This window comes from Akebia trifoliata, chromosome 2, assembly GCF_017979445.1.
Source record: "Akebia trifoliata isolate Shusen 1 chromosome 2, ASM1797944v1, whole genome shotgun sequence".
NCBI classification, from domain to species: domain Eukaryota; kingdom Viridiplantae; phylum Streptophyta; class Magnoliopsida; order Ranunculales; family Lardizabalaceae; genus Akebia; species Akebia trifoliata.
In genome coordinates, this window is record NC_141376.1 from 2,360,884 (window position 1) to 2,380,552 (window position 19,669).

Sequence of the window (19,669 nt, forward strand, 5' to 3'; positions counted from 1 at the left end):
AAGTATTGACGTCATTTTTCTGATAATAAAAAACAGTGACAAGTTTATTTTAAATGCAAACATGAGTAGATATGTATACATAGACTTTGATTTAAACATATTTCTTATGCGAATTATGGCCCAACATTTAAAAATTAAATAGTCATGACATTGAGATCTACATAGTCACCATGAAAATACTGTATGTATGATCTTATGTTACCTTGGATGTTCATAATCAATTGCAAACCACCCGACAAGTCTCGTGTCAGATTCTGGGTTGCTCTCCAAGTCGACGATTAACATGATCAATGTTCAAAATGCCTCGACGGTACCCATAAAAAATAAAAAAAACAATGACAGGCACATTTAGCAAATCTGTTGGACTGAGATGGAATAAATTAGCCCTGTTTAGTGTATAGGTCCATCTTGTTCTCCCATCATTGCATGTAACTAGAGACATAATGTAATGTCAACCACCGCCATCAACAAAAAGCTCGGGTGAATGAATGATACATAATGATAAGTTATAATCTGTGAGCTCTTTAGAACTTTGATGAACACAATAGCAAATTCATTGGGATCAAGGCAAGGCGGAGGCTGGATAATACTAGTGCTGAAATCTTAAAAATTCAACAAGCACGCATTTCCATGGGACCAGCTCAACTGTGAGGGAATTAAAACTGGACCTGGACCACCTCTCATGGGGGTAAGCTGCCCTAGCCTTCAACTTTCTATTTCATCTTGGACTTCCAAGTATGGCGGACTTGTAAGAATGTAATTGTTTGTAAATTTATTAGGCTGGATGATACTGAGAAGCTAAAATCTTAAAATTTCAATAAGAAGGTGCGGATCTCCATGGGACCCAGCTCAACAATGAGGGTAGACTTATCAACTGGACTACCTCTCAAGGGAGCAGGCTGCTCTGAACTGTCGCCTTCAACTTTCCACTTCATCTTCTTCATCTCTGACTTCTCTTGGTTTGTTGATAAACTTGTTTCATTCACTTGCTTAATCTGCAGTTCAGAACAGAGTTAGTCAGAGAAGCACTCCAAATATTTTTTATTCAATAATTAGATTTGGCAGCCATTGCTCCAAGACTGCTTTGAGGGATTCCCAACTTTTTTCTTCCGAAAATATTTGTACAAGAGTTCTATGGATGGAAAGAAGGGAAAACTAGATAAATTACTTAACAAACAAAAGGAGATTGATTCCCAGGATTGAGCATATAAGTGAGATATCTGGCATACATGATGTGGGGGCTGGACCCTTCTACCCAATCAGCAATTTTTTCGAGAAATAAAAGAAGGTAGCACTTGAAAGCTACTCTTAATGCAAGGAAGACAACTAAATTTACATGTTAACACAAAATCATATTTCACCAAAATAATGAAGAAACTTTTGTGATATAGAATGGTAAAGCTGCAAAATCTTCAAGCTCTATTAAAAAAATCGAAGGATAGCATAAAGAATAACACTAGCTAAAGCAATGACAATAAACTAAAAATAGAAATGTAGAATGGGCCACCAAGAAATTCCACTGAAAAATGTAATATAGGATCTAAATTTGCTCAAGGATCTTTAATGGGTGAATGATCAAGCAAAGTCTATTACAATGTTGACCGGCAATTTCAATGATTTATAGAGCATAACCCAAATCATGATGAACCACGTATAGAGAAAAAATATTGTAAAAATCATATAAGAAACCATACATACCATTCGGTTGGCAAAAATCTTCTTCAGTTCCACTTGAGCCATAGTTGAATACTCGGCATCTTCGCCAGCCTTGAACATTCACATGGAAGAAAGATGGAATGAGAGAAATTGACTTGTTTCACTGGGAATTTGGAAGGTTTCAAATTAGTATACTTTATTTTTACAGATATTAATTTATCAGTTCATACATCTCTATTCCAACAATTAATTAACGAAAATAGATCAATACCACTTGATCTGTTTCCACCTATTCAACAAGAACACTCCATATTCTACAAACTTGGGCAATGCCCCAAGCCATCTAGTATTCAGGATCATGCACATGTCGAAATACTTACTTATAAAATAAAAACCCCCCTTTACTTGTGGTTTTTGCTAGTGTGTAGAATATTGTTTATATGATTTTGATGCATAACAGCTTATCTACAGGGCTTTAGACAGAATTGAATGGTGGAACAGGATTTGTTTAGCCGACCCAAAAGTTTTGGGATTAGGCTTTGATGATGATGAGATTATCTAAATATATACTTTCTACATTACACACTTGACATGAAATAAACGTATGCTAAAAATATTTTCTCAGCCTCAGGAATGAACTATACTAAGATATTAGTGCATCGAATTAGGGCTGACAAGTGATTGTGTCCTTGTTGCATAGAATTTTGCAACTACTTTCTTAGTATTCAATTAACTCTTTCAAAGTTTTGTTTTGCTTTATTTTATTTTTTTAATCTCACTGAAACAGAAAAAGATGAATTGATACATGAGACAGCATCTTTTACCTCGAAAAGATGAGCCAATCTAAGGAGAACATTTCCATCATCCAGCTCCTGCAAAACCATGAAGTCACTAATACAGTAGGTAAAAAGATTAGTGATTAGCAAATGAAGTTGGGCTCTAGGGGGTTTGAAACTAGGACATGGGAATAGCACTCCTCACTTCTTATCAACTTAGTTAAGTTTCATCACTAATATAGTTCTTAGACAAAGTGTTCGACACCCACATCATTTTACACATAGTCCTTTGAGACAAGATCACCTGAAGAGTGATCAGCGCAACATTAGGAGGTAAACTATAGCTAGGAAACATAGTGGTTGCATTTGCCACATAAGAAGGGGCTTCCCGATTCCCCATTTCCTGTAAGACAAATTGTTTCATCAGCAGTTAATTAAGAGAAAAGAAAGTTACACTTCAGTATTAATCATATTTACATGCTATACCTCATGTGTGAAAGCTAAAAGAAGTGGGGAATAAACTTGTTGGCCGCTCATCCGTCGCCAGCGTGCCCCAGTGCCTAGCTGGTTGATGCTCATATAATAGTTCCCTCGAATCTGAAAATAAATTTGGAGGGAAAGTGAAAAACAGATGATTCAGAAGAAGCCTTTGAATCCACAAAGAAATCTTTGCTGTCCATTTCAATGATATTATTCATTGCCAAGGCACTAAATTTGCCAATTGCTATCTGGAAACCGGATCTTAAGAATTGGAACTTGGAAATTAGCTCAAAGAAATACACATACAATGGCCCATTATACACTACATAGTCCTTTGAAAAATTTATAGATTTTTGGGGAATATTTCTTTAAAAAGAAATGTTTATAGTATTGAAAATTCTAAAAATACTAGAAAGTTCTTTTCAAGGAAAATAATGTTCTGGGGTTTCCATACAAGGACTAAAGGAAATATTTTTCTTTTCTAAAAGGATTCTGCACTTATTTCTGTTCACACGTATACCGTCTACTAGATCCATCTCCATGATTAATCCCGGTAAGCAGGGTAATTATGATAATGTAAACTTTTCCCCATTCCCCATTTAATCTTAACATCAAATTTTTTTTTTTTTTTTGTTATAATCAAAGCAATTCATTTAAAAAAAAGGAAAAAAAAAAGAAGAAGAAAGAAACTGAAATACAGGGGAAAGGGATGCCAAAAATGGAGGTTGATCAGATCAACCAAAGGGCAACCCAAAACAAACAATGACATCAAGAAAACTAAATAAAATAAAAGAAAGATATATTTCATTCAGGCTTCAAAAAAAAAATTCCTGATAGGTAAGCTGTGCTTGACACGGATTCAGCACCCATTTTGAAGTATTCGTTTATAGGAAAAAAAAGGGTTCCAGCAAGACAAATTTTAGTGAAACATCAACATACTTTTAGTCCTTCACAAACATCTTCCACGCACACGTTCTCATCAAGGGATCCAACCACACCTCTAGAGTCATCAAAGACCATACGCCTAGTATAGAGCAGAAGGCTAATCAGTTTAGAATCTTTCTAACCAACTAGGAGCTTTGATAAAGAAGAAATCATGGTACATAGGAGAATTGAAAGCTCAATGACAAATAGCATATAAATATTACCTATGAAGCATCAGCTCTAGTTCTCCATCTTCAATGCTGGCACCTCCAGTGGCACAATCAACCAAAACCGAGAACTCTGATTTCTTATCCGAGGTAAAAATTCCTAGGTTAAGCTGAAAGTTTTCAAAAGATAATCTTGAGGATCAAATACATAAAAAGCCATCAAATCATTTCATTAATGGGTATAGCACCCAATTTTCAAAAAAATTTAAATGCCACAAACTGTGTTGAACTCATGTGTTAAAACAAATGCTGACACACTTTTTCCTACTCATCATTTTTTATTCCACTATTAGAGCATAAATGGAGATCATGTCGGACAATCCAATCATCACTGAGTTATCAATAGTATGGAGGCCAAGCTTACAAAAAATCGGTACATTGTGACATTTCTACCTCAATAAAAGGAGACTTGAAAACTCCTAACCAATTCAATTAAAACTGTTACAAAGGCTCAAATTTTCATTTGGTTACCAATGTCGGAATGGATTGAGTTTTAGTGATGAAGATAAGCATTGCAGGAAGAATTATTCTTTTATTTTATTTTTTGACAAGTGTGAAGGAACAATTCATTTGTACTCTTGGATAGTACAAATGATCTCCATGTGGCCCCATTGAAACGAGTCGGAAACAGTTGTAGATTTAACATCTCCACCTACATATATCATCATCCTTATTGAAACCTTATCCTAAAGTTTTGTGGTAGGCAGGGGGAGAGCCAGGAATTTGCCCATGTGGGGCAACCAAGAGTAGAAATTTTTTTGTGGGGGCAATAGTGACAGATTTTTTTTATCCGCCGTTAAATCTGTCGCTATAGCTCACTAATTCATAGACTTTGAAAATTCTTGTGGGGGCAAGTGCCCCCACTCTAAATCCGCCCCTGGCGGTAGGCTAAAAACATTCATGATAGGATGTGGTTAATCTTTTCTCAACTGCCAACCTGACACAATCCTCCTCCCTTAACTGGGCTTGGGATCAGCAATGTATTATATGTGAGGATCAATGTGTCACTCTAGTACCAGTGTCAACCACTGACTCAAGAGTTCATGACTTTGTTACAAAGGGGAGAGAGAAAAGAGGGAGAATAATTTTTGGAGCAACAAGACAAACTTCATATTAAAATGTCAACAAAACAGTGTTGATTGCGGCTGTATAATCTCTTTTATAAAATTACACTTAACAAAAAAAATATATTGAAGAATGATTCATCTCCTTAGATAAAATTATAATCATATATAAAAGAATAAAAATTGAAGAATCCAATTTAGCCTTGTTTTCACTAAAATTCTCCATTACCATGAATTATTTAGGATCATGGTGAATACTTGTATTAGTATGTAGTGCCACGTTAGAAAGTGAACTAATAGAGAACAAAAAATCTTGTACATTCATAAATGGACACATGTTTTGAACTTCTGCTTGAAGACAACAATGGAAGCATCACAAGTCATGACAGACATGAAGTGTAAATAATGCGGTTCACCCACTTGCTTAAGTACAGGGTCTCCTTTGCCAAATTTCAACCCGATGGGATGATTTTAACCAACAAAACCATAGAATTATATTTGGAATTATTCCCATTTTCCCCCATCCATTCAAAAGAATATGATAAATTGGATATCCATCACAATCCAATCAAATCATATTTTGTATTTAATAAATTTGTAATGGAGGACTTGCTCAACAAGGGCCCCTACCCTGCTTGTGCGCTTCTTCTTTATAGTTTATAGGCCCACCTCTAAGTAAGAGACCATATACTCTTCCAAAAGTCGTTCTTGCCAGTGAAAATACTGTAAGGTTTCACAAAAGTGAATAGCTCTTTCCAAATAAGTAGAGACTTACTGGATAATAATTTCCTGCAACAGGTTGATTAACTGAAAGAGGCCAGTCAGCTCTATAATCTCGCACCTGCAATGAATCATGGACACATATCTCGAGTCATGAAAGTTAACCTAAATGACCTTAGAAGCAACAAAATTCCACAAGAAAATGGATAATACTATTATAGATACTGGAAATTCATAAAAGAATGTAGGACAAATTATGAATTATAGTACGCATCCTACTCAGTGTTGGAATTTCTCCAATCTGCAGCCATAAGATACGAAATTAATAGAAGAGAATGAACAAGAAAAAGAAATCAACCAAAAACACAAATTAACGTGGAAAACCCTAAATCAGGGAGAAACCATGTAGTTGCACTGATTTCACTATGCTCAGAAGGCCAAAAAAGAATTACTATACGTTCTCCCACCAAAAAGGCTAAATACACTAACGAATTAGGGTTAGCATCCTACCAACACAAAAATCAGAATTTCCCTTCGGGCTTGATTAACAGCAGATCCTTGTAGATCAATACCATCAGGCTACAACAAGTATAACACTCAGCACTTAACAGCATGCCAGAGCCTAAGAGCATGCATGGCATGTCAACCCTTTCCACTCAGATGGCTATCCACTGGACCTGCACCAGTGTTGGGTTCTTGCAGGCACTAACAATATCATGGTTTGAGATTCCTTTTATTTTATGTACTAACTTTTATGATCTCTTTGTGGTACTGAGCCTTTGCGCTTGACCTTTAGATTGTCTCTTATATAACTAAATCATAGGGACAAGAGAGTCGAAACTTTCAAAATCCAAAATCATCTGCATTTCTTTATTCTAGTTTATCAAAATTGAAATAAGATTGAGTGGCATTACATAAATATATGGGAACAGGAATTGCTCAATATTCTCAGCTTGACCAGGCCAACAACTATTCTGGTACTAATATGAGTCAAGTCCCAGGGACTCACAGCCATCCAGTGATGAAATGATATAGAATGCACAAATCCTGCAAGTGGACTACAAAGGAGTAAAGCTGCCTTGCAGTCCTGCGAATAAAACAATATGGTTACAGCTTTAACTCAACCAAATTTGGTGGGGAAAATAAAGCTAATTGAAACTGGCTCCCGCCTTTTTCATGAACAGAACCAAGATTCATTTTTAATTATACTTTTTTGTGATAAAACAGTATCAAGATTTCAAAACAGATAGATGATCATGATGTATAGTAGATAGCTGCAAGAAACAACCAAATGTGTCAATCCATAAGATATGAACCCAACCTTGCTACATGAGGAGCCGATATATAGCAGATAGCTGCATCCATTAAGATGATCTCACAAACAGTACAACTAGTTCCCACATGAAGCTAATAATGACTCAAAATCAAACCCACAAACTTAACATGTTGAAAAGTTCTGAAAGTTAAATGAGTAGAACAACAGGATTGTCAAGGCAATCTGGAAAACAGTACTTGGTAAATTTGCAATAGATTCTTCAGTGGCATACTTGTACTGTAAAATAGAGATGCTGATGTAATCACAGTATTTTTTTTTCTATGTTTACTTTTTCCTCCTCTTGTACCTACCTTTCTTTTCTTTGTCAATAAACTTTAGTTGTTATTGATTAAAAAAATTAAAGGGAAAAAAGAGAAGAAGATGAAGAAGTTGGTCAGGAAGATAAAAGAGTAAGTTAGTGCAACCAATATAGATGTATGTTGTCAATGATAGCCTTTTTTTTTCCACAAACTTTGACAAGGGAAAAATAATACATGGGAGACATACCCGTTTTAGAAAATCTCTTCCATTAGAATCAGTATAAAACGTCTTGTTTGTATCCATATTTGCTGTCATTCGCGTGATGACCTCCTTTCCAACACCATCCTCCAAAGGAATTGGGCCAATCTTCATTCCAGAAAATCATCAGAACAACCCAGGTTATGAGAATTTGAACTTGTAATTTACTTCTTAGTGCAGTGAATAAAACATTTTGGCAATCGGTTGAATCTTGGGATCATAAATACAGTCAACTCGAGTTATATAATGAGGAAAAAAATTTAAGTGAACAGACTCACAGTGAATTCAACCTCAGCATGTTCTTTGTCTTTATACAGTCGAGTCACCTGAAAAATGTTAATTACAGAAGAAGAGTCCTTCCAGAAGTCATGATAATGCAGAAGCCATCAATTAATAAGAAAAACAAGTTAAATACAAGATGGGTTATGACATGATATAACAGTACTATTACTAAGAATCAACCAGATGTCACACGTAAGTTGTCCTGGGCATCTTACCTTCCCTACATTAGTAACAAAATACATTTCCACTAACAGTGCATAATTTGATCGTATAAAGAATAATCTTGGTTTTTATTCTAATAATCAGAGAGAAATTCTAGGAACATGAAGAGAGCCTTAGGAAAGGAACTGAGTCATCATGCTGAATTGTATTATGTTAGTCCAGACATTTAGTGGTGTGCAGATTTAACAACCTTAAACCAACTCATGTTGACCACTTGACCCTATATTTCAAGGTTCAAATTTAGTAAAAGTCAATGACAGAATGAAACAAAGTGAACTATGTCAGCCCTGGTAATTTTCGAAAAGACATCCTATAAGTCTGTGCATGGATCCATTTGACCAATCAGAATGGAGCCCCAAAACCCATGTTTTCTGATATTTCATAGGAAATTTGTCTCCTGCTGTCATACCATCTGTAACTCGGAGACACCTCGATATAATGAAGTTATAGATTGTGATCAACTGGATGAGGTTTGCTTTTCCATCTTCTCTCTAGTTTGAACAACTGGATTGGTGTTTTCTCTTCACCTCTCAAAAATAATAATCTTCTTTATGGCTATGACAAATCGCAAAAATAATTATCATAAAAACATCAAAAAAAAAATCGCAAAATTAAAGGCTATTCTATCCCAATCTTCTTTATGGCTATGACAAACTGCAAAAAGAACCGAGCCTTTTTCATCTCAAAATCCTGCCGTGACAAAGGAAAAGCCCCCAATTTCAAAAAGAACTCTCAAGTGAAAAAGTTTGGTCCAAGAGACCCTTCTTATGTATTGCCTTTTATTAAAAATAAAATAAAATTTCACTTGATCAACAGAAAAGCATGGAAGGAAAAACACCATATAAAAGAACTCACCCATAGTTAATAACCATAACAAAATTCCATCCTGTTGTAGTAGTTAATAACCATAAAAGAAATCCACCCAGTTGGAGTGCATGTGCAAATCACCGAAGAAGACAAGTACCCTAACCACAACCTTTTAGTTGTTCGTCACTGCTACCAGTTTGAAATATTTTTCAATTTCCTGTCCAAACACTCAAATTGGCGGACAAAGAAAGTCCCCATAGTAGGCTGCAGGGGCTTAAAATGAAGCCCATGTAATATTTGGAAAATAATTTTGTGAAGTAGAATCAGTTGTCAATCAGTCTCCCGCTTTTCTATCCATCACAATCAAATGAGAAAACATATGAAAGTCAGTTTGCTCAATATGATTTTGCGAGACAGTAGTGTCTAGAAAGAAAACTTTATAGCACAAAAATCTCTTGACATTTACTTGCACAAATGGTATCAAATAATAGCAATTTTGAATTTATCATTGCTTTCTACTCAAACAAGCCTGTTAAGACCATTTTATTTTACGATCTAAATTTACTAATAGATAACGAAATAAATAACCTGATAGATCCATGAGTTGAACTGTTGACGAACTTCATCAAGGAGTGGTCCCCGTATTATCTCCAAGGGTACCTGTAGTCAAATGGAATGGCAACTAGAAATACTCAAAAAAAGTAACCGGTGAAATATAATCTCTTATTGTTGCAGCTTTGCAGGTAATGAAATTTCTGTAATTGATTGTGCACATGAAAGTACAAAAACAAACAGCTCACCGATCTTGAAACAGGCACTGGAGGGGAACCATTTGGCAGGAATACGTAGGCACCAGACTACAAGAATTGTCATACATGTCATGCCAAAAACCAGTTAAACCACATCAATTTGGTAATACAATCCCGATCTAAGCACAAAGCTGGTACATACTTGTGGATCCATGTTACCACCACTTGAACCGTACCACATATAGCTTTGTTGTATTGGTATATCAACCTGATGCATTGCAAGAATCACTTCAAGAAAGTTCCAATTGGATTTTGAGTTCTTGCCATTTTAACTTTAACATAGAAATGAAAATAAAATAACTTCAAAATATTTCTACAAGCAAATCGAATTACAGAAAAGAAAAACACTGGCACTGATAGCACCAATAAAATTTAAAGTTCTATTTCACGAATATAACCACTCTCAAAAACATAAATTACTATGTTTTTTTTTTAATTAAATAAAAACAAAGATTAGGGAGAGTTTCTCGTGTACAAGAAAAGTCTGTATGCAGTATGCACCATTTTTAGCTGAAGATTCTCGAGGGTTGTCAGTATCCCTAGGAAAAGGGAGACATACATTCATGTTTCGCGAAGATAGAAGTATGGGTCATAACATAATTGAAACTCTAATGACCTACAAGCAAAGCAAGAAAAGACAGTACCTGGATGACATTAATGATGCACACAAGTTAGAAAAGATATGGAGATCAATGCAATTTTAATAAAAATTTGATCCTGATCTTGATGTCAATTTGAACGTCAACCAAGATACTTAAAATGAAACCGAGTTGAAACAGATGCAAATTTCTCTGTTGCATAAATGGACTTTTTGTGTAAATGAAGCATAGAGTTTGCCTTGATATGCTCAACTCCTATAGTGAAATCATGGCCCAACTGATTTGACCCAGCAGCTGAAACAAAAGAAGTGTTTGTTGTTTCGAAAAGTTACTAGAGCTTCAATTCTGACGAAGTATCTGCAATAAACAGTAGACAAAAAGGTTTCAACCACCTTCAAAGATCAGGCTATTCAAACTGCAGTTTCCTGATCTATCAGATGCATCAGTGCAGATCTAGTTTCAAAGATCAATGCATATCCAGCCTTCAATTTTTTATTCAGTCGATATCTTTCTTAGAAATTGTTTCAAGCCTCTGTTGTCTCAGTTGAAGGATCTTTCTGCAAATGGTCTCTCTGATACAAAAATTTTCCTGCCTCAGTTTCAGGATATTAGGACATACTACACAAATATCATTTCCATGACTATACAAAATAAACCTTTAATGTTTTTTTTTTGTTTGTTTGTATTTCTGTATTTGATATTCAAAAATCCTAAGGTTTTAAGAACATAACAAAAATAAAATATGATATTTCCTATACGAAAAAAAAAAAAAAACATAATGCAAATCATTCTATGCTATAATATACTGCTACTTATGTCCCTGACCATACTTTCTACACGCCACACAGTCACTCCTGAACTGCATTCTCTTCAGCTCAACCTCCCCCCCCCCAAAAAAAAAAAAAAAACAGAAAATAGAAAAAAAGAGAGCAAAAGAAGGCAGTGTCAGGTTCACACACTGGATCTCTGGAGCTTCTACTGATCACACAACCAAAGAGGTCAGCATGAACAATTATGAATATTACATACTGCATATGTACATCCACGAGTAGGTACTGAACAATAATAAGCATGAAAAACCAACAGAAAATGTACTCGACTTTATATTGGGTGTAAAACTAAAAACAGTTATACAAAAACTGAAGAAATAACTCACCCCAGTTTTAGAATTGACCATCCGTTTAAGTTGTCCAGATATTAATGAATAAGACATCTTCAAATCTCCCGGTCCAACCTCAACCGTCTCATTTTGTGGAGCAACCATTAGAGGAAGATATCCACTTTTGTTTTTTCCTGCATTATTAAGTAGCATAAAAGATAATATCACATAAAGTAGAAATGGAAATATTGAGTCTTATTATCCGTGGTGCTTCAATTCTGTATGGATAATGTTTCCCTTCTTTTGAGTAGGTAAGAATAAGATGGAATTGAACCCACGTAGTTATACATAGCGGACTACATTTCTCATACTTCTAGTGATACAAACAACATGGCTGTTTCCCTGGACAAAAGTGGTGTAAATAGGGATTTCTTGTACATAAGGAACTCTTTCCCCTACCATCTTTCTTTAATTTTATATCATTTTTTTCTCTTGTAAATAGTATTTTGTTACTTACTCAAAGAAAGGAATAGAAACTACCTTTCACACCAGCTTTAGAAATGAAATAAGTATTCCATCCTAGAGGCGGCACCGATGCTTGAAATAAAAGCCAATAATCTGGGACATTTTTCGGTGACACTCCAATGTAGGCCTTAGTATAAAAGCTTCTTAAATTTCTCGTAGCATTATCCATTGGAAAATATTGTGTTTCAATTTTGTTTCCCTCAGAATCTTGTACAACAAGATTCGCATCATTGACCTAATAGAAAACATCCTTTTCAAAGACAAGTGAAGAGCAAGTATAGTATTAAATGAAACAGACCCAAAAGTAGATACCAGGATATGGTTTCAAAGAACATGAAATTCATTTACAGCAATTCAAAGCCACAGTTAAAGGCCTAAATTCAAATAAAATTTTCAATATGAATGATAAGAATTCTCTATTAACTACAGTCCTACAACCAAACAAAAGTATATACTCACTGGAATCCTAATTATGTCGGTGCGAGTCCATCCAAGAGAATTGTATGCAACTACAACCTGCAAAAGTAACAATCTCAATATAATGGATTAAAATTCACACAAATAATTTACCTTGTAATAAACATAAAAGAAATGAAAGACGTACCAAACTCTTCCCTTCTGGAATTTCTTCCTCAGTTGGTGGGCAATAGCTTATATTGAGCAAAGGACACTGTTTTTCGAGACCAAAAAAAAAAAGAGGGAACACTATTAAACTTGAACAAAATAAAGTACACATTGGAAAGGCGTGTGACCAATAATAGGAAATGTAAAAACAAGCTTACCAATAATCTGGAACAAAAATTACCCTTCCCCTCCTAACCCAAGAAAAAAAAAAGAGAGAAAGAAACCAAAATTTCTTTCCATTTTCGAGGTCTTTTACATGAATGATGTATCATGGGCTGTTCAAACAAACAATCCAAGTAGTACCACCTGCCATGCATATGTATCCGATCCAACATTATAGCTATGGGCATTAGCACGTAGAAACAATATGACAGAATAACAATAATGCAGTGGGCAAGTAAAGCAGCATGGTGAAGTCCCCATATATATAGATGAGTATCAGGACAGAACAAACTTATTGCCGTATACAAACATCTTACCTGGTGAAATTTCACTGCAGGATCTGCGCATTGGTGGCTGGAACTTGAATTAGTTAGGCACGACAGAGCTAAGTTCACAACAGTTTCTGTCTGTCAAAGTTATTACAATTGAAAGAACATAAATAAGTCAGAAATATGTATATCAATGCAGAAGGAAAAGAAGTAAATCAGGGAAATGAAAGAAGGGACCAGGAGTTAGCTATCAACCTCAGAAGCCCCAAGAGCAAGGCGTTTCATGTAGTCATTTGTCGTATGTTGTGGTGCAGTGCCAGTGACAGCATCATGATGTTGTGCAATTCCCAAGGCATCTCCTAAACTAAAGGTGTTGGGACCAGAGGAACGCCTTCCGGCCAGAAACTCTAGTTGTCGTGATGCCTATTTTAGAAAATTATACATTCATTCAGGTATATTTGTTGGAATAATTGATGACGAAACCACAGCTAAGAAAACTAGTATCATGACAATAAGATTGGAAAATGCAAGGACGATGCCCTACCAAATAAAATCCACTCAGCATACGGATATATCGCTTGAGTGCTGGGCGACTTGTATAAAAACCAGTCCAATAAGCATTTTCCCTGTCTGCATACCTGTAAGTATAATGTAAATCAAATGAAGAAAACCATCCATGCCATGTAGTAAATATCAAAACAGGAATGGGTAATGCTCACGGAAAATAGTCATCAGTTTTCAGTGGCCACGATTCATTTGCTGCAAATTTAGCATCAGTGTAGATTGATGGTGTAGAATACAAAACATTTACTCGACCATCCTGCAGAACAAAATTCAGTTCAAATGCAGATTTAAGTTGATCAAACAACTAAAAGCCAGAATGAACTATCTTTCACCTGCAATAAAATGTAGTCAGTTGGATTGAAAATGAAGAAAATCGGGGTGGGAAAAAGTGGGGCATGGATGCCCAATGTAGCAGCTCATTGAACAGGGCTAACCGAATAGAAATGGTTGAGGACCAGCACAGACTGAACAAATTAAATAACTTTGCATAATCCTTTGAAGGACCCTGCATTTTTATTTATCATGCCTACCATCAAAGTTGTCAATTGTTCTCTCAAGTCCTTGACAATTTCATTGTTGCGAGTGATGATCAGCATCATGACTGATCCTAGAACCTAGGAAATGTCAACAGAAAGTTCTTTACGTACATACCTACTTTTTTGCAAGAAAGAAACTTACTTTCCACGTACTTCAACAAACCAAATCAAGCCAATATAAAATAGCACTTATTTACTTTACTTGCATAGTCCTTGCATCAGGTATGCAGGTAGAAAACAAAGATGATGGAGGAAATCACAAATGGAGTAAAAAATGATCAAATGGATATTAGTTCAATATTGAAGTATTAACTACCTTCCAAATAGGAATGAGTTAAATTGGATGTTACTTGTTTGCAAAATTGAATGGACAGAATTGAATGAAGCGGTAAGATTCATTTAGCACAACCCAAATCTTTGGGATAAGGCTTCAATGATGATGATGATGATGTAAGATTGGAAACTTGATATGACATTGAATAATTCCCACGGATTATACAGACTATACCTTGTTAACATAATGAATTAACTTGTCCATTTGCTTGAACCAAGATTCAGCATACTGGTATTGGAAATCATCACCCATTGTCCACATGATATGATTGGTACGTGTCACGTTTGCCTGTTAATCAAGAGAAATTATCAAATTCCAAGTTCATAATACTTCACTTTTTCAGCTAGAGGTAGACAGCTAAACTATATTCTTACTAAAGCCATCATTATATCTCCTACAGTGAATTTCAGAAGTTAAGGCATACTTGAGTCATAGCAGCATCAATAAAATCAGTAACACGTTGTTCAACATTGTAGTCATATAGAAGAGGAGCATCCTGCAATTCTAGCAATGAACTGATGAAATGATTACAGTTTTAAAATAAATAAAAAAACTCAAAAACCAAGTATGAGAAAACTTGCTCTTGTTCGAAGTTATTACCTGGACAGGTACAGAGTCATCAAACACTTCAAAACCAAAACCAATTGGAGGACTGTAATGAATGGGAAAGGCATTGGTAAAAATCTGCAGAGGGTCTAAAGTTGTCAGCAAAATAAAGCACTTAGAAGAAAGAAACTGAAATAGAACCAAGTTGAAGTTTGTAACTTGAGAAGAGGAACCAAAAGTCTTGGACCCACGCCATATAACTTCAAGAGATTTATCCTCCTTGCGTTTTGCTCTGTCCTGGTAATCAATTCTCGCAAAATGTAGAGAATCGAAACCAAGCTACAAGGATAATGTAGCCAAGATGTCACTCAATAATCAAGAAACAATACAAGTATGCAACAAGGATATTCCCCTTTCTAAGGATTTGTTGTGTTATATTCCAACACACTTCAGCATAAAAATCTTTAACTTATTCAAATGTCAATTTTTATCAATTAAATATATATTTTTACAAATTTATATGATATTAATGCATATATCAACTTACCTGAGTACAAAATTCTATATTGTATGTGTAACATGAACCCAAGTAATATAAAGGGTAGGTCTCTCAACATATGAAATGAACTTCAAGGAGCTGTTGGAATATAGAGCTTGTGGGGATCAGTGTGTCTGACACTTTGTACCCATGTCCGATTTCGATACAAGAGTCCTAGTCTTTGTACAAGTATATTTATTAGAATATTGCAATGCAATACAATTATAGTGGTTATGACTAAAAAAAATGAGAAAATGTTGATTCAAAATCACAATACTTAATTTCCATTGTGAAGTGGACATTTGAAGAGAGAGGTTATCTCAGGACGAGTATGTGGAGTGTAAATTTAGCATTGACTAAAAAGAGAAATGCCCACTTAAAATTGATGGTCTGGAAACACCTGGAAGCAACCAATTTCATTGGGTGGAAAGATGAGGAAGATGTTCCCTTAAAATCAAAGCTTAGATAGTTAAAGTAGAAATGCACTTCTAGAGTACCATGTGATAGATGCATACCAATCAAACTAAAAGGAAAATTTTATAAGACAGGTAGTAAGACCAGATATGCCTATGGAGCTGAATGTTGAGCAGTCAAGAAGCCTCATGTTAACAAGTTGAACGCAGCAAAGATGCAGATGTTAAGATGGATGAGTGGAAATGCTAGGAAAGATAAAATTAGAAATGAATGCATTTGGGGAAAATGTAAGAGTACCTCCAATAAGTGATAAACAAAGAGAAAGTCAGTTGAGACGGTGCTCAACGAAGGCCGACTACTACCTTGGAAGAAATATTCAAGTTGAAATCCTAAGAGAGAGTAAGAAAGGGAAGACCAGAACTCTCTCAAATAACATAAAACTTGGATTCAGACAAAGTGGAATGGAGGAACAAGATTCGTTTGGTTGACTTCAAATGATTGGAATAGACGCTTGAAGAGCCTGGTACAATTAAAGAAGTGGCTCAAATATAATCATAAGTAGGATTTTGTTCGTAATATAAAATTGTTCACGTCATTATTAACCATTGTTATTTTGATTCCCCAACCCTCATAGAAGTGACGTGTTTTAACAACAAATATATGAAATTATTTCACCTTCACCCTTCCAAGGACATTCTCTAGCCATGTCCAGGAAAAATTACACTAGACAATGGCAACTCATTTTGTTACAAATACCGGACAAATTATTTTTTGGTGCAAGCTATTCAAGTAGTTCAAGAGGTTCTTTTTTGAGGATTTTCTGCCTAGGTGGGATTCAATTTGTTTAGCTTGGGAGTGAGCTTGTTGAGCTTCTTGTGTCTATTGTGCTTCCCTATTGAAGGTAGGTCGTCACAACCTGCTTTTCTTTATAAATTCTTTACCCGTAAAAGAAATATTGTTGCACTAACAACAAATACAATCAATGTGAAAATATTGTTACCTCAACCCCAAGTAGGTAAGCTTGCACAGCAGAGTGTCCAAAAGGATCAATCTGCCACCCAGCACGAGGAATCTTGTTGAATTGCTGCTTTATCAAACGATGACCAAGAGTTGTTTGATCAATCATATCAATGTAATGGCTTGTTGCTTCATCATGCATACACCAGCCACCATTTCTGAGTCCAAAGTATAAAATAACTATTACTATACGAGATTGCACTTCTGACATGAAACCAAAATAATAGGACACATACATGAACTCTAACTGGCCTGAATCTACTAGCTTCCTTACTTCTTCCTGTGTTTCCACACCTTGCTCTGCCCACCATCGTTGGAAAAAAGCCTAATATCCACACTAGAATGTGTTAGTGAATGTTAAACCATTCCCCTCCCCCCCCCCCCCCCCCCTTCTCAAGATGCTTAAGCCCTCTACTAGCAATATCTGTGTTGTTTTTCACACATTGTCATTGTTAATTATGTAACTTTCTCCAAGCCTGGGTTAATTTAATGATTAAATAACTCTTTGTGCATAAATGCTTGTATTCAAGAAAGAACATTCACCAGCTTTTCATTTATTTTCAATTTATTACTTTTTCATCTTCTAAACCACATCATTTGCTTATGCTAAATTTCTTCTGTTTGAACACACTCCCATCAATTTCTTTGAAAATTCCCCAACAACAACAACAGTAGTAATAGTATCTATAACTATGATGAGGGGTACATTATTTACCTTTTCTAACAACAGAAATTATATTTGTTCATAATTTAAATTTAAATTTTGCTAATCATGCTACTCAAGCAAATTTCCAGGCAGTGATCTTATGGTATATACTATTCTAGAAAGGGACGCGACACTGTAAAACAGTCATTTTGTGAGATGTTGGAGGACATTTTTCAACATATGTAGAAGAGATTACAAACATAATCATGTGTACCTCTAATCTTTTTAAGAACTGAATTGGAATGTCTCGACAAGTTTTACTATTTAGATTTTTAAAAAGCTCATAAATTTTTTGCATTCAAGTCAGCTTGCTGTAAAAATGAAACCATAAGAAAGCTCTTGCTATGATATTTCCAGTTATATCCATTATTAACTTTGCACTATCTATCGATAAAATCTATACTTTTTTTTGTAAGCTAAAATTCTTACACCCTTAATAACTTAATCTATTATACTAAAGAGTAAGATTTTTTTTTTTTAAAGGTAAAAATAGTTCTTTTAAGTTACCTGCTCCACAAAAACAAACTTCCTGTTAGGATTGCGAAGCAACGATTCAACCACCGAATCCAACACATTCCTAACGCTTGTACCCTGAAAGAACTCAAACTCAAGATTACTAGACTTAATCAAAATGCACTCTCATCCAAAAGCCAAAAGCCATCAAAATCGACAATAAATAAAACTAATTGATCAATTATAACCTGGATACTGTTATTCGATCCAACATAGTACTGATCTATAGTCTTCAACCATCCAACATCATCGTGCGAATGTGGAACTAAATGAACGTTCAATTTCCCTTCCACAATGCCAGCCTCGGTGTTATACCTGATACAATCGCCATTAACGGCCAAAGAAGCACATAGAAAAATCCATGCCGACACTGCGACCTTCAATCTCTCCATTCTTACCCTAACTTAGTTCCTCTAAACCTCGATTGAATTTATACTCCAAGCAAATCTCATCGAGTTTTTAAAATAATTAAGAAAGAATTGTGACTATTAGAGTATAGATGACTTTGATGAAGATGGTGAGTGCAGACAAAGCAGCTCCGATTTTTTCCTTTGGCTTTTGTAGCCGGCCAGCGGATAATGTTGGATTTAGGGATAGGATTATGGTTTTTTACAGGTTCGAAAAGATCGTTTTTTCTGGTTTTACAGAAAATGGCCATTAAACGCAAACTAAGCGACTTCGATGGCTTGTGAGTAGCGGAAGCACTTATAATGTCACGGACCCACTTCATTCTCTTCTTCTGGAATCTGGAGTTAGTTTGAACGAACAATAAGGTGGGGGTATCTCAATAGAAATATTTGAACAAAAGTTTGTTCTTTCAGTTTTTGGCGCTAACACGAGGATGGATTGCTATTTGCTACAAAAGCTTGTAACCGACCTTTCGGTTTTTGGCGCGAAAGCGAGGATGGAAGCAATGAACAATGATGATTGGGTACTTCGCGAGCCTTGTAGTTAAATAGTGTCGGAATTTTGTATCGATTCGTGTGGGGGGTGATTTCAAGATTGACCTCATTTCACACTTTTCTGACTTGGAGGTGGGCACATAACCATAGATGCTTTTAAATCCGATCTCGATGATTGAAAAACATTTATGATTTCTACACATTCTCTCGTCATAAAAGTATGAAATGAGGTCAATCTTTAAGTCACTCTAACATTATTCTTTTTATATCACGTACATACAAAGGTCAAATGATTTGTGATTCTCTGTATGTTGAGACAAATGATTTATGATTTTGTAATGGGGGTGTCATATTATCACGACTCTTTTGAGAATATTTGATACCTTCATGTTTTCAAACTAATGACATGCCATTTTAGAAATCACTTTCGTTGGAATAATATAAAATGAAAAGATACACGCATCTTCGACTTGTCGACAAAATGAAATAATAAATGGAATAATATAAAATGAAATAGAGT

General features: G+C 35.3%; 1 protein-coding gene across 8 annotated transcripts; it reads right to left on the reverse strand.

Annotated features, from left to right (window-relative positions):
• Positions 1–502: 502 nt before the first annotated feature.
• LOC147408735 (alpha-mannosidase-like) lies at positions 503–19,189 on the reverse strand. 8 transcript variants are annotated; one of them, XM_086421297.1, is made up of 29 exons: positions 18,436–19,156; positions 18,242–18,325; positions 17,265–17,353; positions 17,012–17,186; positions 15,279–15,398; positions 15,114–15,197; positions 14,938–15,009; positions 14,688–14,801; positions 13,799–13,899; positions 13,624–13,717; positions 13,335–13,502; positions 13,128–13,217; positions 12,629–12,694; positions 12,484–12,540; positions 12,040–12,259; positions 11,557–11,693; positions 9,944–10,009; positions 9,793–9,849; positions 9,581–9,652; positions 7,960–8,007; positions 7,670–7,789; positions 5,903–5,968; positions 4,061–4,173; positions 3,852–3,936; positions 2,919–3,029; positions 2,737–2,835; positions 2,481–2,528; positions 1,699–1,767; positions 503–995 (listed from the first exon to the last, which is right to left on the reverse strand). In XM_086421297.1, the coding sequence occupies exons 1-29, from the start codon at positions 18,637–18,639 to the stop codon at positions 807–809; spliced, it is 3,018 nt and encodes a 1,005-aa protein (XP_086277423.1). In that variant the 5' UTR covers positions 18,640–19,156; the 3' UTR covers positions 503–806. The 8 variants fall into 8 exon arrangements, 5 of the variants coding, with proteins under 5 accessions (XP_086277423.1, XP_086277417.1, XP_086277437.1 ...); XM_086421291.1 differs by having other exon boundaries at positions 15,114–15,398; positions 18,436–19,157; XM_086421311.1 differs by lacking the exon at positions 17,265–17,353 and having other exon boundaries at positions 15,114–15,398; positions 18,436–18,562; positions 18,646–19,149.
• Between the last annotated feature and the right edge of the window lie 480 nt (positions 19,190–19,669).